Here is a 27,493-nt window from a genome sequence, read left to right as displayed (position 1 = left end):
ACCTGTGAAAACCATACTGAGGACCCCAGTGCTGCTCCTAGGGAGCAGATGTGCTTCAGGACTGATTTCCCTGTGTTTACTCTTTTTTTTTAATTTTATAATTAATTTAATTTTACATATCAGCCACAGATTCCCCTGTTCTCCCTCCTCCCACCCACCTCACCTCACCCCTGCCCTCCCTTAAGGTAATTTTTAGTTTCACTTTATCAGCCAGATTGTGGCTGAGTTTATGTGGAGCAAGAGCCCCTTGGATGAGTGTTTGTTAAGTTTCTAAAGTTTCCATGGGGGAATTAAGCCCTCTTTGCAGTTTATTGATAATAACTCTGAGTTTTTTTCCTGTTCCCCCAAGCTAACCGTGGATGCCTCTGCTGTCACCATGATAAGCAGAAGGAAGTCACTAAGGTTAATTTTTCTTGCTTACTTAACTGTAGAGAAGTAACTACATTCCAGGAGTTTAGGAGATGGTTTCTTAAGAGATAGTATTAAAAAAAATTATGGGAACATATAAGGAAAAGATAAAGGGCATGAAAGGTCAGACATCTCTCTGGTGCCAGGACATGAATGGTTAGATATTGTTTCAGTTAAAACTCCCAATTCCCTCAGAAGCAACAGTACACGTAGAAACTGCCAGGAAGAATAGAAACTTGGTCCCAACAGTTAAGAGTTAGGAATCAATCATTACCATTCTGAGAAAGTATAAAAAAGAATAGGACCATATCATAAAACTGCTGCTCCCATAAAAGTGATATGTAGATCATTTAGAAATTATTAAGACCTTCACCTGGAAAATATTATTCTAGGAATGGTATCATACCCTCTGCTGACTGAAAAAATACGAACACACCATACCTTTAAAGACTAACTATAGGGCTTGAATGTCTTTCATTTTTGTAACCATGTGTCTGCTGCCAGCCTGGGCACAATATGAATAGGAGGATCCTGGCTAGATATAATCATTTGGCTTGCAATATAAAATTCAGGCTTAGATGTGAGATAAAGGTCAATTTATGCCTAGGTAAAGGTTAATTAATGCTTAGATATGAGGTAAAGGTTAATTAATGACGATAAGGGAGTGGGGACAAGGAAAAGACTCTAAACTGGGTAAATGTCATGAGTCTTGGGTAAGGATCAAAGAGAGATGAAACTGCTCATGCTCAGATGCTTTAGAATTTGTATAAATAAGGACAGCTTGAGCTATTCGGGGCCACTTTCTTGAAGGACAACTGGTGGTCGATGTCTTTGTTCCCACCAGCTCCACACCTCCATTCTATGTTTCAGAACTCCGCTGGAGCTGGACTCTGGCACTACATGCAATGTAGAGGGTTGTACAACTGAGCAGGTGGACACCACTCAGAAGCAGCATGGTGAGGAGACAAAATAGGCTCTGAGCTATTTCATGCCTGGTTTTAAATTGTGGCTCTATTAGTTTTAGCTAAGAGATTTTTCACAGTTGTCTATGGATGTCCTCTTTTATTTGAGCCATTATTACAAAGACTAAACTGACAAGTTATTTATGTGAAGAGTAAATAAAACACCTCTCCACTCCAGCCCCTAAGACATCGTTTCTTTCTCCTTTCCATGAACCATCCTTCTAGGAAACAACTGAGGACTATAATGGCCTGAGCCAATAATCTCTTTTACTTTTCCTTCCTCCTGACAGTCAATGGGCTTCACAGGGATGCTACACAGTATGACAAGCCTACATGGGGACAGGAGAAGCTGAGAAGAGCCAGGACACTTTCCAAGCCTGTAAGACCTGAGTGGAGAGTGGCAGGATCAGTGAACTAGTGGTACTTTGATTTTCACTAGGAAAGAGTTTATGGATTCTGGGGAACTGAGGATCTATTTGGAGCCAACTTAGAACCACCTTCCACCTAAGAGGCCACAGTGACCTTGGGAAACCTTGACTGGGTGATCTGAAGTAGTGGCATTTGAAGCCAATTCCAGGCACAGGCTTGATAGCTTCCTGTAGCAGATACCACCCACTTCCCTCAAGGCTCAGTGAGAAGGGTATGGGCTATGAAGTTGGATGGGTCTGAGTTCTGATGATCCTCTGTTATGAGCTTACAATGATGACTATGGTGAGAAACTTTGACCCCTGGGTCTTATTTTTCTCCAAAGCCTACTTCATAGAGTTGTGAGGAAGATTAAGCACAGACACAGACTGGGACAGTATTCAATAATGCTGGAGATACTATTCCTCTCTTTCTTTATACATCTACTTTACTGAGGAAAGAAAATGTGGCTGCTGTTCAAAGACAATTCAATCATGAAAGCTACTATCTGGCAGTGATAAAGATCATGCCTATGACAGCAGACTGGTTGCACTTGAATTCTGGCTTGCCCACTTACTTGTTTTGGATGCTTTGTGACCCCCTCTATCCTTCAGGCCTCTGTTGCATACATCTGTCTCATAAACATCTTGGCACATAGAAACATTTAACTAAATGATAGATTTTTATCATTGTCATCCCTCACATTCATTTGGCTGGAATTCCTCCAATCCTAGGTTCCTGGAATCTGCTCATGGGAGTGAGGTCCAGGAAGATAAGCTGAGGAACAGGAGAAGCTGTGATGAACCAATGCAGACCTAACCTCTGGGGTTTGAGATCATACAGCACCCATCTAGTTCCCAAATTAACTTTGAATAACCTATGGCCAATGGAATAAACAAGTTCTTGGTGCTCTTCCTGTTATACTGAGCCAGAGACTACCATGGCAAAATCTTTCCCCCCAAAACCCAGACCAGCAAGAAACCACCACCAAAGTCCCTAGAAGTAATGTAAATGTCAAGTTGGAAGGACATAGAGTGGCATTTTGCCCCATGTATGAAATATTGAGAGTCTCAACTGAATGACCCTATACTAGAGTGAGATTGCACTCATGACTTCTAGGAAAAGAAAAAGACTTGTTTCATGAAGAAGGTGGCCATTTATCTCACATTTAGGAAAATTCAGTGTCAAGTAGAGACATGCTCTGCCTCTGACTGAACAGCCAGACATACTGGGGAGGAATCTCACCAATGCAACACCAGCCCTTGCCCTCGTGATCTCAGGTGCTTCATTTAAATGGCATCAAATTGCTTCATTGCCACCCTATAAAAAGTCTCACCAAATGCCAGTTCCTCAGAGCCTTGGCTTCTTCCAGTGTTGCTCCTGCCAGGAAGGAAGGTAAGTCTTACTACCTGAGATAGGGACTTGGCAAGAAATGGAGTCAAGGTGGAGGTGGGGGTGGAGTACTCTGGGATAAAGAATGAGCAAGGACTAGACGCTGAGGACATCTATGAAGAAGGAGGATGCCATTGATGTGGAAAGCTGAGACTTGGGCTGAGAGGGGAAGTGGCAGTTTTACGTGGACAGGGATTTCCGAGAACTGGGTTCCTCTGGGGGCATTTATGCCATCTTTTCTCGGTTCTACTTATTAACAAGGTGAACCAATACACAAGTGTTCCAACGGCAAATGGTAAAGACTAAGTCTTGAGCCTGAGTTTTCTCTGTCAGCTTCAGTTTAAGATTCAGGTTAGCTCAGGCACATACATCTGCCCTCCCCAAGGACTTCCCGGATTGGAAGAAATAAGAAGGAACACTTACCATGAAGTAGTGGTGGAGGGTAAACTGGTTGAAAAGTAATGCAAGATTGATCCACAATGTAGATGCTGAAGTAAAGAGGGGAAACAGAGAGTTTGGTGGAAATGTAATTGCTGTTTCAAGCCCTCTGTTTCCTAGTGTGGAAATAGTCTCAGGGGTGAATGGTGACGAGTCTGAAGTCACACAGCCAGTTAAAGGTGCAAGAAGTGAACCTAAAATCCTTGACTCCCCACCTACCTTACTGCTGGATGGACAGCCTCTGGGGGTTAACCACCTCAAAGAGGAGACCTTTTTAGATTACCCTCCAGGTGGATGCATTGAAGAATTTTCTGGAAATCTTTCTAGCCTTGCAGTTTTGATAAATCTTTTCTTTTCAGAATTTTCAAAACCACAGCAGGATGTGTGACCAGCAGAAGCAGCCGCAGTTTCTTCCATCTTGTGTGAAGGGTTCGGGACTTGGAGCTGGGCAAGGTGGCAATGGTGGTGCCTTTGGAAAGGGCCAGGTTTCAGGCCAAGCTTCAGGCCAAGTTTCAGGCCAAGTTTCAGGCCAGGTTTCAGGTCAAGCTTCAGGCCAGGCCCAAACTGTTTATGTTCCAGGACCTGCCCCTTGCCAGCCTCAAACCATCGTGAGATACTCAGCTCCAGTTCCCGCTCAAACTTATGTGAGATATCAAGTTCCATGCCAGACCAAAACCTATGTGAAATGCCCAGCTCCCTGCCAGACGTACGTGAAATGCCCAGCTCCATGCCAGACTACTTATGTGAAGTGCCCACCCCCATGCCAGACGACTTATGTGAAGTGCCCACCTCCATGTCAGACGACCTATGTGAAGTGTCCAGCCCCATGCCAGACGACCTGTGTCAAATGTCCAGCTCCCTGCCAGGCTCAGACGTATTATGTCCAGTATCCAGCTCCTAGCCAGACCTACTACACTCAGGCTGCTTCAAGTGGCTCGGGTTCTCAGGGAGGTGTCCCTGACCCATGCTCTGCTCCCTGTTCCATGAGCTACTGCTGTTTGGCTCCCCGGACCTTTGGGGTGAGTCCTCTGAGACGCTGGGTCCAGCGGCCCCAAGGATGGAACACAGGATCTTCTAGCTGCTGTGAGGATTCTGGGTGCTGCAGTTCTGGGGGTTGTGGAGGCTGCGGCTCTGGAGGCTGCGGCTCTGGAGGTTGCGGCTCTGGAGGCTGCGGAGGCTGTGGCTGTGGTTCTGGGTGCTGCTGTTTGGGAATTATTCCCATGAGGTCCCGAGGTCCTGCATGCTGTGACAACGGGGATGATTGCTGTTGTTAAATACAAAAGGACAGCCCTGCTTCCAAAATTTACCTCCTGCTATGTCTTCTGATCCCCCCCCCCCCGCCTCTGTCAGCTTCCCTGGTCTTCCTTACTTTACCCCTTTATCAAGGCATCCTGCCAGAGTTAGCATAACCCCAAAACTGTGGCATGAATAAAGTTCCGAATGCAAGCACAGTGGCTCCTGTTGACTTCTTTGCTTGGTGTTCATGTTTCTCATTAGAGACCCTCATGTTCCTTTTCTTGCTCTGATTTTCAGCTACTAGATAAAAGCTCTAAAAGGACAGCACATGTAAATTAAGCTGGTGAACTCCCAGTCTGGGATCCACACACATTCTAGAACGCTGTGAATAGTTTCACTGGGCTTAGGGAGTGAGTCTGTAGACTCTGGGTTTTAGGTCTGCTTCTTTCCTTTCTTCGGATTAATCTGCAGGGATTTGGCCACAGGCCCTCAAGGGGGCATGGCTTTGGTGGTTGTTATGAAACCTTTGACTTTCTCTTCCTGAAGCTGGAGGGCTTTCATAATCAAATCTTAGGAGCATCATAGGATAGCACTGCTACTGTGAAAGTAGTTTGATACTGGTGGGCTTTGTGCATTAACATTTTCTCATTTATTAGGGGTTTCTTCTTGAGGACAATGGGTTTAGGCCTTAAGCTGTAGGCGAGGTTTCCCCTGAAGTGGGTAGACAGTGTTTAGGTCAGCCCTGACAGTAAGACAGATCTCCAAGAGGAAGGGGAACTTTGACAAGCATCCTAGTTCTGACGCTAGGTTCCCATTTTCATTAGTACTCAGTTATGGATGATTTTGAATGACTTTTATGTCCAAAGACTCTAAAATGTATGCATGAAAAATAAATCAATGATGAGTGGTTCTGGAGAGATATCTTAGTTGGTAAAATGCTTCTCATGCAGAAAGAGTCCAATCCCCAGAACCCACATAAAAACAGTTTGGCATGTTGGCATGAATGCTGCATGGTAATCCAATAATGGAGAGGTCAGCCAGCTGAGTCTACTCAGTGAGTCCCAGGCCAGTAAGTGAGAGGCCCTTTCAAAAAAACAACAATAAACAAACAAACCCAGGAAACAGACAAACTATAACAACAACCAAGGTTGATGCCACAACAAGGGACATCTGAGGCTGAATTCTGGCTTCCAAAGGTATCCACAAGCAAACTTGTTCACCTGAGCACACACACAGACAAACACATATGAAACACACCAAGGGTAACTTCTAATCATAAGAACCACACAGGACTAGCATATAGGAGATGGTGAATGCACAAGAGATAGATAGATAGATAGATAGATAGATAGATAGATAGATAGATAGATAGATAGATACCATCAAGTGGTACCTGCAACACCAGAAGATAGAGTACTGCTTGCTCTGCAGTTAAAGATGTGATGCTTTTCTGTATTGGTTGTTTAACAATTATGTAACTAGCGTAAGCAATATTTCTGATATTTTCCTTTTTCTTAATATTTTAAATTTACATGAATGTATGTGTGCCTGGGTGAGTTTATGTACAACATGTGTGTGTAGTACCCACAGAAGTCAAAAGAAAAATTGGATCTCCAGAAACTGGAATTGCAGGCAGTTGTAAGCCACTATATGGGTGCAAAAAACTGAACCCCGGTCCTCTGCAAGAGCAGTAAGCACTCTTAACTGTTGAGCTATCTCAAATTCCCCTTTTCAGTTTCTTGTAGTAGGCAACAGGATTTTTTTCTAAAGAACTTGCTGTCTTAAAAAAAAGTCTCTGGAACTGGAGTTATGGATGGTTGTGAGCTGCTATTATGTGGTTGCTGGGAACCAAACCTGGGTCCTCCGCAAGAGGAGCAAGTGCTTTTAACCACTGAACCATGGCTCTGGCACCCTCTTTTCTGGTATTTAGGCTTTACCCACGTTTACATTACTATCTATCAATCTGTCCACCCATCTATACATTACAGACCAGGCTAGAATCCATATATGAAAGCAAATTTATGGCTTTTTCTGAATTTGGCTCACCTCACTTAATATTATACTTTTCCAGATCCGCCCATCCATTTTTCCCTTTAAATTCTGTGGATGTACTGTCTGAATGGAGTGAAGGATAAATGTCACTTAGGACACTGCATCTAATTGTACCCTGTTACCGTTGTCTTCTAATATTCCATTGTATATCTAGTCCAGTTATCTAACTAGGTCCTTGCTATTGGCCTTTTCCATAACCTGTTCTGGCAGGCTTAGACCTTGTATATAGCCTGGGCTGGCCTTGAACTTAAAGTGAGTGTTGTTTCTCCAGCCCCTCCTTCTTGAGTCCTGAAATCACAAGAGGAAGGCTATGGGTTCCTATATCTCACTTTAAGATCTCTTTCTGTCTCGTCCTCCTCCTTCATTAAAGCCTCTAAGGTGTTCTCAAGTTTTACGTTGAAATGTAACATACTTTCAGAAAAGTGCATGAATTACATGAATTATCCTAGATCCAAGAAAGTTTTTTTCAGTTTAAGAGTAAAGTCCCTAACCCCCATAAAGACACGAGATGGAATAGAACATAAATTCTTTCCAAAACCCACATCTTCAGGAAAGCCCTGCTACATATTAGATGGACATATTGAAACGAAAATGCAGGGTGTTTAGCCTTCCAAGGCACCTGAACTGAGTATTTAGGAGTTCTTCCCAGTGAACCCAACATGGGATCCCTGTTTTATACAGACTTCAGGAGACCAAACAGCCATAAGCCAGAACTTGCCTGCTTTCAGGAACACAGACATTCTGGAAAGACTACAGGCAAGACATATGCCATATTCCCAAGGATTCATCAATATAAAGATACTGAAATCTGCTGTGGGATGATCTGTATGTCAAATCTGTTGCTCTGATTGGTCAATAAATAAAACACTGATTGGCCAGTAGCCAGGCAGGAAGTATAGGCGGGACTAACAGAGAGGAGAATTAAGGGAACAGGAAGGGAAAGGGAAACACTGCCAGCCACTGCCATGGCAAGAAGCATGTGAAGATGCTGGTAAGCCATGAGCCATGTGGCAAAGTATAGATTTATGGAAATGAATTAATTTAAGATATAAGAACAGTTAGCAAGAAGCCTGCCACGACCATACAGTTTGTAAGCAATATAAGTCTCTGTGTTTACTTGGTTGGGTCTGAGCGGCTGTGGGACTGGCAGGTGACAAAGATTTTTCCTGTGGGCAAGGCAGGAAAACTCTAGCTACAGAAATCTATGACCCAGGTGATATTTCTATGGTTTTGGAGTTTACAGCAGAAGGTGGGGGAGAAAATGAACAACTCATATTCTAATAAAGGAATGTGAATACTCATCTACATGATCACCATGAAGGAGGGTTCTAAGTACTTTGTAATTTAACCTGGTCAGGAGGATGGGCAGGTTGTCTCAGAGAAGGTATAGTTTTTCCAGGTGGGACAGGACTCAGCTGGGAGGGAAGCTCCTCTCTACAAAGGTGAGGGCATATTGTGGGGTTCTGTCCGAGGGGCCTCGGTACATTCAAGGGTCTGACTGACAAAAGAGGGGGACAGGTGGTCAGCAGGAGGGCCTTAGAGCACTGATAAGAACAGCCAGAGTCACCAGAGGGATCTAAGCAACTGCTCTGAGGATGCCAGGGCACAGGTGACAGCATTTGATATTTTAACTTTATTTCTCTATACTGGAAGAAACTAATATTTGAGTACAAACAAACATATCATAAAGCAATTGCACAAAAACATTAGTTTATCTTGTTCTCTCCTAGAGCCAAATGTAACTCTACCGTTGTGCCTAGTTGGCACAACTACAAAGAGACAGGTCGGGGTAAGGACCAATATTAGGTGACGCTACATTCTGGTAGAAGGACCTCTTTTGTTCAAGATTGTGACACTCTTGTTTCTAAAACTGGCAGGGTAGAAATGTAGCCTTCTAAATATTAGGCTTCCTGGAACTTATAGGCTAATCATATTGCTAGCCTGCATTTATAACTTAAATTGCCATATTCCATTTCTTATGTAAAATAACTCTGATTTCCTAACTACTATTCCTGCTATAATATGTTCTGGGAACTTAACAATAAGTAGTTTTGAGAGATTCACCAAACCCAGACCATAGAACCAAAGCCCTGTGAGGTGGGAAGTATCTCCTTGGACAGGCCCATGCTGTTTCTGTGTGGAATCACACAAGTCACTTCACCACAGATTTCTGGAGTAGAAAAGTCATCTGAGTAGACTCCCAACTCCACTGCCTGGAGTAGGATAGTTTTTCATACCCCCATCCCAGGATAATGGTTCCATAAAAATCTCTAACAAGTAAAACTAGTGTAGATAGACAGATTCAAAGTTCCCCAAATCAATAAAATATTATAGATGTATATATATATATGTATATATATATGTGTGTGCGTGTGTGTGTGTGTGTGTGTGTGTGTGTGTGTTTGTGTGTGTGTGTGTTTATTTCTGAGTCTTACACACACACAAATCTATGGTCAATATTTTAAAGAATCCATAAGAAAAATCCCTCAAATCTGTTTATTCTTAACACCTAAGGGAAAAAGTAAAAAAATAATGGTCATCAACAAATAACTAAGGGTCTTCTATATGTCAGTCATTGTGGTGGTTATGTGTGTGGCATTCTCTTCCCTGAGCACTAAGAGAGTTGGTCTGAACTCACTAGCTGTCTGAAGTGAGCAGTAGATGGCCCTATGGTGAGGTCTACATTTGAATGAGGCCCTGTGACTCTAGGCAGGTAACATGACCTCTGTGTTCAGGGTGACCGTGTAAAAAAATCACCTACAATAGCACCTAGAATATCTTAGGAACACAGCAATTACATCTTTCCTCCCGAGACTTCAACCAATAAATATGGTGTCAGCTTAGAGTAAAAAGAGGATAGTCAGCTAAAAAGCATGAAAGCATTAGCATGTTTTGAAATCTTTCATTATGTAGTAAAACTCGGTGAGAGAATGTTTTTGCTGTAAAGTTGAAGTTTTTGCTGAAAATGATGAAGCTGCATCATTTAACACTGCAAGAATCACTTTCCAGCCTCTTTCACCTCTGTTCTTAGCCCAACTCTTCCACAAGTTCTTGTTGTAACATCGAATAAATCACAGCTGTGGAACTAAGTTTCTTTTTCTGTAAAATGAATGATTTCGGGGGAGACAGTCACTCAGGGCCTTTGCAGCTTGAATAGACTGGATTATAAATCTCTGAATCTTTCTCAAAGATCACAGAGACTATTTTCCTAAGATAATGGAAACAGAACAGAGGTTTGGTTGGTAACTATAAGTATCACTTAAAGGGGAAGGAGCTGTCGAGTTAGTGCTTGGCAAGAAGGGGGAATTGGACCAGGTCATCTGACAGAAATTGGTAAGACTATCTCACCATCAGATGTCATTCCTGTGTCTCCACCCAGCTGATGGCAACTCATGACCTGATTTGCACATCTGCTTGGTGAGACAGATGGGTGATGAGGTAGGCTGTGGCACGGGGGAGAAGAGGGGGTGGAAGAGAATGTTGAGTGCCATGGGCCGAGAAGGGCAGGCAGTGAGTACACATGGGTAGGCAGTGAGTACACGTGGCCATCCTCGTGTCCTGCACACGTGGATCTGCAGAAGACCAATACCTCTTACCCTACTAGCCTGAGCACTCTGAAGTGAGATCTAGGCCTTATTTGCTTGAAATCACCAAACACGGACATTCGATGACACTCAATATATTCTTGTCAAATAAAATAGTGACTTTTCTTATTTATGTGTCTGTTCTGTGGGGAAGTTGGCTCTGATGATCTCAGTGACACCATAAAAGACAGCTTCTGTGGCTTCTTCATACAGGGGGTGAGTGCTCTTGTGAGCCTGCCATGGCACCAAGCACTCCATCACGTTGCTGGCCTGCAACCACAGGACTGAGTGAGTGCTGTCTCCACTTCTTGCTCTTTCTTACTTTATTCCCTTCTTGATGATTTCATTTCCAGTTGGGTCCTCGGTGCCTGTTTACCATCTGTGTGCTCACACTTCGTACAGTGTCTGGAGTGGAACACTCAAAACAAGCAGCACTGCTTACTGAAGAATGGACTTCACATATTACCCAGGGAGCAGACACAGTTACCTGGTGAACCTCTTAAAGCTAAATAACTGGCCTGAAGTCACACCAATAGCTCAGAATTTAAGCCAGCTTTACTTCAGGGCCTTGGTTTTCATCACTGCCTGGCTGTGTACTCTGTTCCAGAACCCGGGGTCTCACATGGAGAAAGCCTGTGCATAACACTGGGAATCTACTTCCTGTTAAGTAATCAGCATCTTCGTTTTTAACCTGTCTTCACACTGTGTCTTTTAGTTCTCCAGGGGAGAACTGGCAAGTACTGGCAGCGATGCTACCCAAACACTTCAAGGTAAAATCTGGCTTCTACACATTCTGAATTAGAAAGTGACTAAAATCCATTATCTGACTCAAATAGTAGCCACACACAACAGTAAATGAAATAATAATATCATCAATTCTTTGGGTTCACCGCAGAGGAAACTGGGAGTCTGAGATGGTAATTGCATTCAAACAGATCAGAGGATGGGCATGCGATCAGGCAGGATCCAGGGCAGGAGTAATAGACATGACTCACCCCTAAGTTCCTTCCTCTCCATGTCCTTCTCTCTTTCTCATCCTTATGTTGTCTTCCTTTATTTTCATTTTCATGTTTCAAAGGCTCTGCAGATTAAGCTCGTCTCTTCCAAGACTGATCTCTCAAAGGACAACAGAGTGTGCAGCACCAAGCACTGAGAAGGGCAAGCAGTGAGTGGCATTCTTGGAGATACCTGTGTCCAGTCTCATGGTAACTCCACATGGAACTTCCAGAAGACCTGTGAGCAGAGAATCACACCCTGAGGTTATACAAAGACCCTTCTAGAAATCCTAGACAGAGTTAGACATTGTCTTGGCATCTTGGGAGTTATCTCTGTTGTTTGTTCCTGGACCTCTACCACTCAGTTCTCACACCTTTGGAAAGCGTTTATAATACTCAAATGTGTAAACACATATGCTGCGTGCTTTGAGCTGTGTGTAGGGAACATCAAGATAAAGAATGCATGGTTTTTGCCTCTGATGAGTTCAATGTCTTGGTTAAACTAGCACAGCAAACAGCAAAGATAAGATATTTAATACAGTAAATAAGACACTATAGGAACACAGAAGAAGGATGCTCAACTTAGATTGAAGAAAGGCTGTATGAAAAGCTTATTGTGAAGCTCAAGGCAGATATGAGCAGAACTTTAGCAAAAGATGGGTCTCTTCCCTAAATAATGCAAATTTTGGAATTATTGAAAATCTGGGGTGAAGGTGTACCCTTCAGATATCATTGTTTCTAAGATCAACAGTAATGAAGTTCATAGGTAGCAGGTAAAGGGAGCACAGCCACAAGTCCATGAAGTTGGTTTCCCATGCCACCTGGTCTTAAATTGATAGCATTTTTGATTGTTATTGTCACATACTACATCTCCCCCATCACACACAACCTGCTGAATCCATTTTTGTTGTTTGTATGTATATGCAGCAAATGAACACCATCACAGGAAACCACAACTGGACATAATGCAGTGATTGATAAATTGTGAGGAATGTAGCTACAACTGATACATCTGCTTTACATCTGCTGCATTTATGGCTCAAGGAATATTGAGGAACAGAGTCAGAGTATCAGTAAGCCTGCTAGGGAACAGTCCTTCCAGGAACTGGTTGCATAAACAAGTCCAGAACAGGGATTATATCAATAGATATTAATGGGAAAGGAAAAAGTTTCATGGGATCCCACTTCTAGACAAAGAACTACATGCAGATAATTACTGGAAGGAGAATTAGCTTCTCCCAAGGATGAGCACCCTTACTGGTTGTCCAAAACAGAGCAAAAGAGCTTAATATTTAATTTTAGGCAAAGTCACAAATTATATGCAGGTTTCAGATAGACTTTATTCTGCATCACATAATTTATAGCCATGCATCCTTTTTTCACATTCTCTAGTACCAAGGGGTTAAAAAAGGATGGAGAAAACAATATGAGAATTTCTACAAAAGATGAAAGAAAGTGAAGATATCATCAAGCATTTGAAAATATGCTGAGCTCCACTCAGCAAAGGCCAAGAAAGACAGTTCTCTTTGGGAAATGCTGAAAGTTCTAGAAATGTGGCAGTGTGTATAACTTGACCATTATTATTGTTAGCCTTTGAGTGTTGTTTTGGAATAACATTGGCTAAACTCACTGAAAAAGGAGTGTGAGTGTGTGTGTATGAGAGAGAGAGAGAGAGAGAGAGAGAGAGAGAGAGAGAGAGAGAGAGAGAGAGAGAGAGAGAGATCTGGACACAAAGTCATACAGAATTTTCCTGAGATTCAAGCTCTGCAGACTTGTCAAGGTTTTCATCATGGTACTAAGATTGGTAAAGGAGTTTCCTGGAAGAGATTGGCAAGCCTCCTCCTCTGAGGGATGGGGGTGACTCCCTCCCATCTCATTCTCATGCCATTCCAACCATCTATCCCCTTTCTATCACAGATCAGCAGGCCTGCTCTGTACCTGAGGCTCCCCGGACAGTGCCTCTTGTGCTATGCATGTATACATGGCTTATATAAATGTTTTTATACTTCTACAACCTGAGCTGAGATAAAGAGGCCATCTGAAACCAGTGGGCACAGTTTGAAGGTGGGGAGAGTGCAGGCAGAAGGATTTGAGGCAATGAGTCAAGTGCTAGACTGGAGGGAGTCAGAAAGTTCATGAACACTTCATGGTGAATCGGGGAACCTTCCCAAAGATGAGTCTTGGATATTTGTGTGTTCCCCATCTATTTGATTTATGTCAGTAAAGGGCCTATCAGTCTTTGTTTATAAAAAATTGCCATGTCTAGCAAATAAGTCTTCCTCCACATAGATTTCAAAGGAAGAAATCTGCAGGAAAGAGGTTAGGTGTGCAATATTTTACTTCACATAGCTTTGAAGTTAGAACACCTCCGTTTAAGTCTCAGTCTCTCTAGTTTCCATATTCAAAATCTGAATAATCATAATTATCATTTTATATGTGTCACTGTAAGGGTTAGGTGAAATATAGCATGCAGAGCGTTAGAGAGTCCTCTGAATTAATTACTGCTGTCTGGGTTGGAAAACATAAAGGCAAAAAGTCCAACCATCTATTGATCCAGATACAGATGGATGTGGAAGAAAAGCCTAGGACCTATCTCTTTCCTCTATCATATAGATCTCTATCTACCTCCCTCTAGGTCCAGCTTCTCTGTAAAGCAGGTTTCAATAGACCTGTGCTCTCCCCTATTATAAACCTGTATCAGCAAGCCAGGACATATTATTTACTTATTAACATTTTATTCCTCCCAGATGTCTGCTTATGAATGAATAAGTCTGTGGAAAATGAATTTGTATTCTTAATTGCTGGGTGGAGCCACATCTTCATTGAGAAACAGGTGCCTCCGTGTGAACTGATAGTAAAATGCTCTGTGTCCCTCCCCTCTTCCCCTGCATACTTGCATCTGACACAGATATTCGTGGCTGCAGATATCTCAAGAGAATCACATCTTCTTCATGATTCAGAGTGAGGTGAACAGAAGTCTGATGAAGAATGTTAGGTCTCATGGCACCAAAGAAAACAAACTTTTTTAGTTACAATGAGAAGTTTTGCCATAATTATATTTTAATTATTTTGTTAATTATGTGTTTGTGTGTTAGGGGTAGGTATGTGCATATGACTGTAGGAGCCTCAGAAAGCAAGAAGCATCAAGTCCCTAGGAGCTGGACTTATAGCCAGTTGTGATTTGTTCCATGTGGGAGCTGAAAACTCAACTGCAGGTTTCTGGCAGAGCAGCAAGCACTCTTAACTGTGGATCCATCTCTCCAGCCCCATAATTGTATTTTAAAATCACATTTTTTTGACAGAGCCTCATGCAGTATAAGATGACTTTGAACTTGATCTACAGATGATCTTCCTGCTTCCAGCTCCTGAGTGCTTCGAATGCAGGCAGGTGCCCCCATGCCAGGTTTTTTGCAGTGTTAAGGATTGAATCCAGTGTTTTAAAGTTAAAATTAAAACATGCAACCACCATAAAATCAATCCCATCATAATTTCTGTTAGTTATAAGTGTAAAACATGTTTTTTTCAAGCCCATAAGAATAATTTTCTTCTCTTTATTCATACAATCCATAGAATCACTCATTCAATTCAAAACTCAGGTGTGGTCCATTTGTTTCATGTTAAGATCAGAAATATATATATATATATATATATATATATATATATATCCATCATACCACTTTATATCATAATCTCTTCACTATTTGGTGTAATTGCTCTTTGAACTATGCAGAAACTTAGTTCAACTCTTATTTTACCCATTTTTACACACTTAGATATTCATATTTCTGCATACATCTTTGTACATTTTCACCATGCAGTCTTTATCTACAAACAGTCACACCTTGGTTTCAAGAACAACCTTCTCTGTAATTATTACTTTCTGACTTGTGTTAAGTACTTGTTTGGACTTCTAGATGGAAAGTTTTGTAGATGCATCTTTGAAGATAAGCATGTTTTCCAGTATCTCCCAATACTGCATACATCTAATGTGATACTTTAACAGATGCTTTAGAATGAGTCATGGCTCATTCTTTTGCTATCATCATAAATATCAGCCAATGGTCTTAATTGAAAGCACCAAGAAAAGTAGGACAAAACAACACACTTAATCACATCAGTTTCCCTCTGAGGTAAGGGAGTCTTGCTGGGCAGAATAGTACTTATTTAAATACCAAAGCAGGGGAAATGATAACAATCAGCTGCAGAGTAGTAGCTCTTGGAACTGTGGAAGCAGCTGCTGCCCTGGAGTCCCAGCCACACTTGCGAACCTGCACTCAGAGCTTTATCAACAGTGCCATGCTGTTTTTGTAGATGAACAGAATTATAACCACGTTTCTATGGGGGGAAAGTGATGAAACTTCATCTTAGGAAAATGTGTAACTTACATTTTCACAGCTTGTCTTGGGGGAAGCAGCAGTGACAATTAAGTTTTCTTTATTCCAAAACTGGGAACTTCCCTAGGGCTCTGTTTCTTCCTATTCACATGATGTCTTCATTTATCATGGTATCTCTTTCCCTGCTTTCCCATTCTGTCTCTGTTCCAGCTCAAACCTCCCATTCCCCTATGTTCTCATCCCCCATCCCTTGCCCTCCATTACCTTCCTCACCCCCAGTGAGGGGGTGATCTACTCATGTAGATCTCATCTATTTCTCCTTCACTGGGCAATCCATGCGTCCTTGCTAGGGTCCTCCCTGCTAGCTAGAAAACTGTCCCTTTAAACTAGTATTCTGAAACACCTCCTCTTCTTTTCATTCAGCTCTTCCTTTTAAAACAATTTTTATTTATTCTATAAGAATAAATAAAATTCCATACATGCATATAATGTATTCTGATCATATCCACCTCCATTACTTCCTCCTACTTCTTCTAGATAACCCCGTCCCAACTTCATGTTTTATTAGTTTATTAAATACAATTAATTCCCAAGTGCACATGGGGATGGGGTTATTCACAGGATCCTGGTCAACCTACCAAGTCACCTCCCCTAGTAGCCACCAACTGTCAATAGTTCCACAGATAGGAGTGGGAATTACATGTCCTTTCTCCACCCATGCTGGAATGTTGACCAACTTGATCTTGTATTGGCCATATGCAGGTAACTACAGTTGCCAGGAGCTTGTTGGTGTAATGGCCCTATCATGTCCAGAAGACACTGTCTTGAAGCAGTCCTCCACAAACTCTGACTCTTACCAGTTTTCATCCCCTCTTCTGCATGTTCCCTGAGCCTTGCAGAGCGAGATGTGATATAGATGTCCCATTTATGGTTGAACACTCCACAAATATGTGTCCTCTTCACTCTACCCAGTTGCTCATCTTTTTATTAACTGCTGTCCACTACACAAAGAACTGAGAGCTGCACTAACCTATGGGTATACAGATATACATTTGGAAAGTAATCTGATTCTATTTCATTTTAGCAAAGCAGCACCACAATAATAAGTTCACTCCTGGGGCCTATGAGCTCTGAAGCTACAGGTTCCTGGTCAAATTTGTAGTACAAAGCTCGAGTTTTCTCCCATGGAGCAGGGGCCTAAATCCTATTAGAAAGCAGTTGATTATCCCCATAACATTAACATCACTATTGTATTTTGCTAGGGTGGTCATTATTATATTTCACAGGGTTAACAGAAAGTCATCATTTCCTTTTCTTTTTTTTTTTCTTAAAAAGTTCTTTTTCCATTCTACATACCAACCTCAGTTTCACCTCCCTCCATTCTTCCCGCACACCCTCATCTTCCCCCACCTCACTCCCCCATCCTGAGAGAGGGTAAGGTCTCCCACGGGGAGTCAACAAAGTCTGGCATATCAGACTGAGGCAGGACCAAGATCCTCCCCCATATCTAGGCTGAGCAAGGCATCTCTACATAGAGAGTGGTCTCCAAAAAGCAAGTTCATACACTAGAGATAAATCCTGGTCCCACTGCCAGTGGTCTCACATACTACTCAAGTCACACAATTGTCACACACATTCAGCGGGCCTGGTTCGGTCCCAGGCAGGTTCCCCAGGGGTCAGTCCAGAGTCAGTGAGTTCAAACTAGCTCAGGTCAGCTGTCCCTGTGGGTTTCCCCATCATGATCTTGACCCCTTTGCTCATATAATCCCTCCTCCCTCTCTTTGACTGGACTCCAGGAGTTCCACCCCGTGCTTAGCTGTGGATTTTTGCATCTGCTTCGGTTACTGGATGAAGGTTCTATGATGACAATTAGGGTAGTCATCGATCTGATTACAGGGGAAGGCCAGTTCAAGGACCCTCTTCACTACTGCTTGGAGTCTTAGCTGGGTTCACCCCTGTGGGTTCCTGGGAGATTCTCACTAACTCAACAGTGCTAATTCTTAGGAAGTTTCAGCTCACTCTTGAAGCAAAAGATTAATATTTGCTTCTTTCCTAGCCCCTCTTTATGACAGCTCTTCCCTGTGCTCTGTGAAACCAGGTCCATGGCTCTTTGAGCTTTAGCCTCTACATCTCATGGATTCCTTTGGATTCATTCATTGCCAACCCAGTCTCATTCCTAGAGTGTTATGCATTCAGGTAATTAATCTCAAGAATTAATACCTGGTATTAGTAGAGGCAACACTCCACCTTTCTGGAATTCTGTCTTGCCTCAATGGATTCTGAACCCCAAAGTTTGCTGAGCTATTAGCTGAGTTTCTGTCTCAGTGATGCATGAACATCAACCTTCCTCTTTCTTGATGGCTAATCCTCTTCCTAAGTTTGCTGTGCCAAGCACTATGTGATATGTGTGGAATCCATGGGTGACTAAAATATATCCTACTTTCAAACGGTTAGAAAGACTGTGAAACCACCGATAGGTAGAGCTATAAGGATCCAAACAAAAGATCTATATCACATGACACACTTACTTGTGAACCATTGATTGTATATTCATGATCTAAGACTGTAAGTTCCTCATGGCAATCATGTCATCTTTTTGTCATTAATATCTTGCAAAATGATGGGCCTAAGTAATAGAGATGATCCCCATTTACTGAATTAGTAAGTGAATGAATGCTTGCAAGTGGAATGGCTGGCCTGCAATGGACTTGGTGAACAGATACCTGAAGAGTCTCTAACTCAGAAGATTCCTCTTGAACTGTTCCCAGAGAGATCCTAGAGTTCCAGAGTAGGGAGTGCGAGAAGGGTCATCCTCATTCCAATCTGTGAAAGTGGCTGCTCCACATACACAGGCTGTGTCTCACCTCTAGGAAGATCGAGGGCCTAGCATAAAAGGGCTCCGATGCCAGGCTCACCAGTCCTCAGCCTTACCAGGTTCAGAACGTGCTCCTTCTGCTGAACAGGTGAGTGCTTAACAAGGAAGGCTGGGGAGGGAAGGGGGCAGAACTAACTAGAGGGGAGGAGGACAGAAGAAGGCAGGGAACTTAACGAGACCCCCTCCTGGTGTGTGCTTAGGACTAGGGTGAAGGACTAGGGCGAAGGTTGGTTCTTCAGTCTCATCCTGACCTAGGCCTGTGACATCTCCTGACCTCTCTTGGTCTGGTCGATACCTGGAGAAACAAGCACTGGGCTGTAACTGTTTCAGTTTGGGACAGGAGAGCAAGCAGGAAAATGGCAACGGGAGAGTGCAACAAACCAGGAGAGTTGTGAGAGCTGAGTGTCTGGTGTCTGGTGTCTGGGTCTTTAACATCTTCCCCTCCAATCCTCTTCAAGGAAATGTTCTTAGAGAGGACAGGGTCTCACTGACATGTAAGAAAGATAAGTCCATCACAGTGAGATTCTTGAATGCCAAGGAGCTCTGTCTCAGAGCCTAGGGATCCTATATGGAATATGTATTAAGGACTATGTCAGAAGATGGTCGGAGCCACTCACTGGTGGAAAGGGACTATGAGAGAGCTTTTACTGAGCCAAATTTCACTTTGTGTCAGTCCCCCAATTTGAGTTATAAGCCTTGTTCATTGAATAGCTTGTCTTGGAATCGGCATCTAAGGGAAGGAGATTGTTATATCTACTCGACACCTGTGCTGATGGCTTTTATATTTCTCTTTAGGTTTACAGACATCCTCTAAAAAAATGTCCTGCCAGCAAAGCCAACAGCAGTGCCAGCCCCCTCCCAAGTGTGCCCCCAAATGCCCTCCCAAGTGCCAGACACCAAAGTGTCCCCCCAAGTGTCCTCCCAAGTGCCCCCCTGTGTCTTCCTGCTGTAGCCTGGGTTCTGGTGGCTGCTGTGGCTCCAGTTCTGGTGGTTGCTGTGGTTCCAGTTCTGGGGGCTGCTGCAGCTCTGGGGGTGGTGGCTGCTGCCTGAGCCACCACAAGCCCCGCAGATCTCTCCGTCGCCATCGTCACAGCTCTGGATGTAGCAGTGGTGGCAGCAGTGGCTGCTGTGGCAGCAGTGGAGGCAGCAGTGGCTGCTGTGGTGGCAGCAGTGGTGGTAGCAGTAGCTGCTGTGGCAGCAGTGGCAGTAGCCAGCAGTCTGGGGGCTGCTGCTGACCTGGGTCTCGAAGACTGCCGACCAGCAGTAAAGGAGGAGACCATGCTCAGAGGACCTGCTCCTGCCTGCTATTCATCTCATCTCTTCCCGTCTTTCATGTTCTGGACTCTGAGATGATGAAATTTTGTGCGAAGTTTCTCAAATTGTCCCCCCCTAGCCATACCCCCTGCTGTGATTCAAAATAAAATCTTTCCTACCCGTCTTCATTGGTCTCTTGCTTACTTCCCCCAGCGTTCTCCCCAAGGGTAATTGTTGCAACTGGGGTTCAGTATTGCCCTTTTTGGAATATAAGCCTAATTCAGTAATGTGGGTGAAGCCACTATGCAAAGTATGGCTGATGAGCCAAACCATTTTCAAACAGTAGGTAAAACATAGTATCCTGGCTATAAGTTTCACGTTAGCAAATATATCTTTTGATGTTGGTGTGCACATGGTTAATAAAGGCCATATGCAAAGAAAACATGTATGGAAATTTGTTTTACAGTAGTAGACTCCATTTGGTGTGGAGAAACAGGAGAGGGGAGGGGCTAGGCATGTAGGTAGAGGCAGGTTACTGCCAGGAACCCAAACTTTCATGTTTGTTTGTTTTTGTTTAAACATGGTTAAATTTTTTCAAATAAATGAGAAACAAGAGAATCAAGAAACTAGAAAATTTAAGAGACTGTATTAGTTACGTTTTTGTTGCTTTAAAAAATACCTGAAAAAGCCAGTTAAGGAAGAAAAGGTATATTTGGCTCACAGTTTGTGGCTACAGTCCACCATGATGGGGAAGGGAACTTGAGGTGACTGTTGACACTGCACATGCTATAATGAAGCAAGAAAGAGGATGCTGGGTCTCAGCTCATCTTCTTATCATTCTTGTTGAGGGCCCTAGACCACGTAATGGCATCACCCGTATTCTTGGTGGGTCATCCCTCTTCTGTTAAACACTTAGACACATCCAGGGGTGTGCTTCCATGGTGATCCTAAATTCTAAGTTGAAAATAAAGATTAACCATCACAGGCCACACTTCCGCAGAGCAATGATAGAAGGTCTTGAGCTATAAGTTCTATAAGAGCTGTTTGCTGCAGTTCTGGGTACCTAAGATCCTCCTTATCAGCTCAAAGTGTTTTTTCTGTATAAACTTTTAGTGATTTCAAGTTATTTTCAGTAGTTCTTTAAATACATGATTTTGAAATGCCGTTAATTTTTGAAATCAGAAACTATATTTCATAAGTTGAATTTGCCCAGATTCACACAGCAAGAGCATGGGCTGCTGTCCGTGTCTGCCTCCCCATGTGCTCATCTTCCCATTCTCTTCTCTCCCAGGCACTGCTCTTCCACCCTTCCCCAGCAGGGAAGTGCGTGTTGATGGCTATGAAGCTGTCCTTAGTGATGCTTTGGTGACCCCTGAACCCAGTATAGGTTTCTCCCTGAATGCAATGACATCACTTTGCTTTCAGAACATCCTCATCCTGGGAAAGCAGTCTCTTGTTTACATGCTTTTCTGTTGTCTGTGTCTCTCCACTCTAACGTAGACTGCAAGGGTGAAGGGGGCTTGTTTTCGGGCCCATCGTGGCATCTCCTGCACCTAGACTGTGCTTGATTTGTGTTGCAAACACAAATTCCAAGTCCACATGCGAGTCTACATCTTGTTCCTGAGCTTCTGATTGATAGTTATAAGATTATTAAGAGATCTCATCAGTCAGGGGTTCTATTTTAACAAAGTTCAAGTTTACAAAATGAGATTCAGCATCTGTCTCCGCTCAATAGATCTCTCTCATCCAAGTGAGAGGCATCATTACCTTCCCACTGGAGAAAAGAAAAACATCAAATTCTTCTTCCTCTTGTAACCAGTGTTCACCAAATCCTACTGCTTCCACCTCTCTTGAAATTATCTGCTTTTCTCCATGTTCTCAATTTTAATGAGTACCAACTTTGGTTTCTTAGCACCGCCTGCTGAACTTGTACTACACTTTTCTAGTCTGTTCTCCATATTGAGACCCTGATAATCTTTATAATGAAAATCTGAATGCAGCTTTACAACTCTCAGTTGTCCAAGGTAATAACATCTTTGCGTTCTTTTCTTTTGTCTCTTATCTGCTCCATGGGGACCCTGGGGTTTATTGCTCTTTCAGGAAACACTTAGATTACTACTGGTTCTTGCTCAGAGACTCAGGGGCCCCAATAGACGTAACTCTGAGAAGTTGGATGGTACAACCTTTAGAGACATAGTTTGAGTGTTATCTGCCTCTTTGTCAAAATATCCCAGGACACAAGTCAGCAAGTTACTTCAGGAGACCTTTAGTTCTACAACCTACTGTCTATTTGGCTCCCAGTGATGACCCACCTCTTTTCCAAAGATATGATTCTAGCCATGCTATTACAATGCTGTATTCACTTTCAGGGATGCCAGAATCGGGGCTTCTTTCTGCCACCTCTGTTGCATGCTTTGTGCAATGAGAGTCTACAATGTCCCTAAACCCAAATAACCCTCAAGCCACTGTTTAAGAATATTTTTATACCAAATAATTACTATACCCTTTTACACATGTTGTCTTGAGTGTTCTATTGTGTCACTGAAACATTTTCATCAGTGATGTGTATCAATCATAGAGCTATATATTATTTAGTAAATGAGTGTATGACTTGAAGTAAGTTATTAATTCAACAGTGCTTTAATATTGCCCTTGCAAAGAGGAGAGAAAACCGATTGTCTATGTTCTAGGCTGTTGGGAAGATTGAGTCAATATGTGTAAATGATTTTAACATCACATATATGGCAGCTTCCTAAGCCAATTCCACAATTTTCTAACAACCACTGGCTTTTAGTAATTCAATTTAAATCTGACTCTACTCCCAGAGTTAGCATAGACCCCACAGGCTAAGGCTCAGACCTGCTACCATTCTTCATACTTCATCTTCCCACTGTAAAGTGGTTCCTGGTGTACTCATTCTTCTGCCTGGACGACTACAAACTTCCTCCTGAGTTCAGACAGAATTCACAGAACTCAGGAAAGGGTTCACCCATGATGACGTGTTTGTTATTAGAGTTACAACTGCATAATAGTCTAATGGGAGAGATGCTGTGTTAGTCACCTTGTGTCATCATGACAAAATACTCGAGCTATTATAAGGAGGAAGGGTTTATTTTGGCTCAACCTTTTGGAAGTTTCAATCCATTCTTACTTGGGCTTGTATTAAGGCAGTACAGAATGAGGGATTGCATGATGGAAGAAGCCCCCATTTCATGGTCAAAGTAATCTGTGGGAGCAAGATAAAAGGTTGGGGCCCAATATTCCTTTCAAGGAATGCTGTCAGGAATTTCCCTTCTCCTCTTTAAGTCTCACACCCTAAAGGTTCCACCACTTCCCCAAAGCATCACAGGGTAGGGACCAAGTCTTCAGGAATTCGTCCTTTGGGATGAGACTTAGAAAAATTGTGGAAGATGCATAAAGTCATGTATAGAGGGAAGGAAGACAGAAATCTTTTTAGTCCTTTTGATGGAACCCACTCAATTCCCACAAGATTAATATATTTATGAACCTAGAAGCTGGTTAATGATATCCTTTCAGGCTTTTGATGTAGGTCAACTATCTTGGTGAGGCTGAAACTTCCAACTCTCTAATCATGTTCCAGCTCCTTCTCCTAAAGTTATTTATACTTCTCATCATCTTTTAAATATATACTCAGACATGGTCTAAACTTAAGACTCTAAAGGAACTTTCTGTGAATAACAAAGGGTACCCCAGATCTTAAGGAAAATGCAGGGATTTTGGAGCTTTGTGCCAAGGACCAGGGACAAATATTAAAACAAAAACCCACTGGAATGAATTTATTCCATGGAGTATGGTTCTTTTGCCAATGCCATCGAGGTCAAACTATATTCATCATTAATGAGAACAACATGTGATCATGGTTACTCCCAACAATGACCTTCATTTGTTGAGCAAACCACCTTTAATTCAGTCCTTATTATCCCTTTTCTTTCTAAACACCCGAGATCCCTGCAATAAATTCCACAGTGCTGACACTCAGTTGGATACTACATTACATTTCAATGAAATTTTTGGTTCTATAATTGTTATATACTCGTCCTTCATAATTCTTTATAAAGTTATTTTTTCTTCTTGATTATTTACCATTTTCTTAAGCCAATTCATTAGTTGATAGGTAAAATAATGACTTTTGTCTTTCTTTCATCTTAAAATCAATTTCTTCAGAAATAGAGTTAATGTCTAAGAAGCTGAATGAAGAGGCTTGTTCCTTGGATCATTCTTAAATCTTCTCTGCTTGAATAATTCCTCTCTCATTTTCTTGTCTTAGGTGAATTCCAACCTTACTGTACTTTATCTTTTTTCTTTCATCATCTGATATCCATATACAAAAGCCAAGAAGGCCAGCTTGTATTTGATCCTGATGGTCTTGCTGGCTTCCTCCTTGCTCTTAGCATCTCATAGGTCCTTAAGTTCCTTGTGGCTCCCAATTATGCATCCTCTCACAAAACTAGTAGCAACCAGGACTTGTCTAATTGGGAAATCAAATAAATACTTACTGACTCTTGAATTCTTCAGCACAAGGGGTTTCTTTATATTTTACTTAGCAGAGTGCTCATTATAAGGTAGGAAAATTTACTTTCTGACTAATTAAGTTCTTTTCTTTCTAATTCCATATTTATCAGTGAGGTATAAAGACATGCATTTTAACATTATCTGCCATTTTGCCTTGTTCGAAAACTAAGTCCAACAGGGTCTGGTAACTAAAGTGCATTTGTCAGTATCTCCTTCCGTTTTCAACCCCTACAACCCCTCACAATGCTGACTCTACCATCATCCTACAGTGCCTTAGGCTGTCTTCTGGTCCATCCTTGAGTCCTTCTTCCTTGTCAATGACCTTAGTTTCACCTCTCTTCATGACCTGCTTATTTACCCTACTCTCCACCCAAATATGATTCCCTTAGGCAGTTAAGGTAACATTATGGGAACACCAAGATGAGATAACATCCAAAGATCATGTTACATTGAACCTGTTGTGTGCCCTCCTTCAGGGAATTCCTAAATCTCAAATAATAGTGTCCCAAGACACTGGCCTCACCCATTGGTCTAAAAAGTCCCAAATCATTCATGCTTTTATTCAATTAATTAATCAGTTCTTTAAGGTTACTAGAGTAAGAATTCCTGAAAGGAAGCTGTGTCTACAAATGTTGGCAGATTAAACTTCAAATGTCCTAGGAGAGTTTAGACAGCACCAGTCCCAGAGCTCCCTAAGGAACCATTGCTTATCCACCTCTGTGTCAGACCTAACACCCTGATAAACAGATAAAACCATCTGAAATATATTAGCTTAAGGAAACTCTATTCTCTACCAATCAAAGGGAGAAGAACATTGTCAGATGAAGTCTGAGGCCTCTCTGCTTAGCTGTAACCTACTTCTAGTATTTCCACCAGTATATTTAAAAAATTCCTTGATTTATAACTTTCTTTGTTCTGTTACTACAAAAATTCTGTGAAACTGCTTCCACATTGGAATACGGAAATTGAAACAACCTAAATCCATGTGTCTGGGCTGTGCGTGGTCACTCAAATTCTACTGCAGCCAGAAAAATCTAACTCTTGCTCCCTCTGTGCTAAGAGCTGTGTTTTTTGTGTCAACACCAGGTGAATAAAGATGAATGTCTTCCAGCAATGATTCTGCTCTAAGCAGGTTTCCATTTAGAAAAACAGAAAGGAATACAAGTAGGAATGGCATTGTCCTGGTATAATGGCCTCTTAGGAGTTCACACCTAGGTTATGGTGCCTTGCTACATCGCTTAGCAGAATGTTTTACGGTGAATTGTTTACACATTATGTTCCCAAGGCAGCTTAGCTAAAATCATGACAAAAGCAACTAGCAAAATCCAGGACCAAAATAGAGAATGCATATTTATTGAATTAGTGAATAAAGATATACATGATTGTGGAATGGCTGACCACAATAGACCTGTGAATAGATATCTTGGCATCCCTGTCTACCAGGATTTCTTTTGGCCTCAAGGGGCTTCCAGAAGGTCCCGTGCTGGGAACAGAGAAGAGTTGGCCTCATTCCAGCTGTGAAAGTGACATATACAGGCTGTGCCTCATTCCTGGGAAGACAACAGGGCCCAAATAAAGGGCTTCAGTGCTAGGCTCCTTGATCTTCAGGCATGTCATGTATTGCTCCTATTCCTCCACTAAGCCTAGTGAATGTTTGACAAGGAAGAGGTGGACAGAATAGGATGTAGAAAGAGGAAGGCGTAATTAGAGGCTGAGAGATGTGAAAGATGTTAAACTTGAGAAGTCCTGGTTTTCAGAATCACTCTTTGCTATTTGGCCATTAGAAAACTAATGTTCTAGGATATGACATACAACCACCATCTTGATATTAGAGACTAGAAAATGAACAAACCATCTGTTACCTTCCAATAGAAGGCTAGCTTTGGAGTCCATTTAGACAGAATATTCCAGTGTAGGCAACATGGAAGAAAAAGAAGAAAATATTAAGACTTATTTTGTTCCAAATTAGTTGTAGAAGGTGGACCATCAGCCAGCTCTTTGGAAGGGTACTTTTTTATGACGTTCGGGAACAAGAGAACAAGACTCCATCCTTGGAGTGGCGAATTGATTTCTTTCCATTTCTCAAGTTGACTGAATTTTATCCAGCATCTCCTGCCAGCAGGCTCATCAACAGCATTAGCACCTCTTCAAAGTCCCCCCAAAAGCATGATCTAAAGCACCCACACCAGTGCTCAGCCAAATGCCTACCCAAGCTGTTTACCATGTCTTCAGCTTTGAAATTCACAAAAGCTTCAGGGCTGGTAACTGTTGCCTGGGCTACCTCAGGTCCTGTGTTCTCTCCAGTATGTCTGGTCCAGAACCTTGGACGATACTGCCATGGCTCCAGGGAGTGATGATGCCCTTTTTGCATGGAAAAGCAGTAGGAAGATGCCAGTTTCCTCCTGCTTCCGAATTTTCCCATCCCTTACATTCCTCCATCTAAGAATCTGGGATCTGAAAAAAAATCCTTCTCAGAGGGCTCATCTCTATGTTACATATAAACTCTTCCGACCCCATACCCCTGCAACCCCACTTGTGACCCCAGGCTCTAAATAACTGTGGATCAATCTTATACCCACCACATGAACACATGCACACACACATGCAAACCCACACATTCCTCCTTCATATTCCTGACAGGCAGTACTAATCATTGTTCTGATGACATCTTGTCCTGACTCCATTTTGTGTTTACATAAACAGTTCAAGGCCCTCTACCCCACTTACCAAAAGTCACATCTGCCTTGGCAACACATTGAGATTTCCACAAACTTGATCGTGCTCCAGATTTATTAACCAAAATAATTAATGTTTCTACAAACAATATAAACTAATATAACTGAGGAAGGCATAAGCAAAAACTAATTATGTCTAAGATATTTACTATATTCTGCCAGAAATGAATGTTTCCAAGTAACTCTGACCTTCATCTAACTTTGATATAAACTATGCTCTTTGTGGTTTTCGCCTTTAAAATGCTGTACCCTGAGCTTCTGCACTAAGGGATTTTGAGGCATGAGTCGGC

The 27,493-nt window shown here is 42.3% G+C and overlaps 1 protein-coding gene and 1 long non-coding RNA gene across 2 annotated transcripts; both read left to right on the top strand.

Moving 5' to 3' along the window:
• The first annotated feature begins 3,031 nt into the window (after positions 1 to 3,031).
• Positions 3,032 to 5,043, top strand: Kplce (KPRP N-terminal and LCE C-terminal like protein). Its single transcript, XM_042280271.2, has 2 exons — positions 3,032 to 3,170; positions 3,965 to 5,043. The coding sequence occupies exon 2, from the start codon at positions 3,986 to 3,988 to the stop codon at positions 4,877 to 4,879; it is 894 nt and encodes a 297-aa protein (XP_042136205.1). The 5' UTR covers positions 3,032 to 3,170; positions 3,965 to 3,985; the 3' UTR covers positions 4,880 to 5,043.
• Positions 5,044 to 18,692: 13,649 nt separating this feature from the next.
• Positions 18,693 to 20,119, top strand: LOC102925867 (uncharacterized). Its single transcript, XR_013051936.1, has 2 exons — positions 18,693 to 18,769; positions 19,477 to 20,119. It is a non-coding gene; the product is annotated as an uncharacterized LOC102925867 (long non-coding RNA).
• The last annotated feature ends 7,374 nt before the right edge of the window (positions 20,120 to 27,493 follow it).

The sequence above is a fragment of the Peromyscus maniculatus genome, chromosome 6 (genome assembly GCF_049852395.1).
Source record: "Peromyscus maniculatus bairdii isolate BWxNUB_F1_BW_parent chromosome 6, HU_Pman_BW_mat_3.1, whole genome shotgun sequence".
Classification (NCBI taxonomy): Eukaryota; Metazoa; Chordata; class Mammalia; order Rodentia; family Cricetidae; genus Peromyscus; species Peromyscus maniculatus.
Note: the sequence above shows the minus strand (reverse complement) of the source record. Positions and strands in the feature narration are given on the sequence as shown.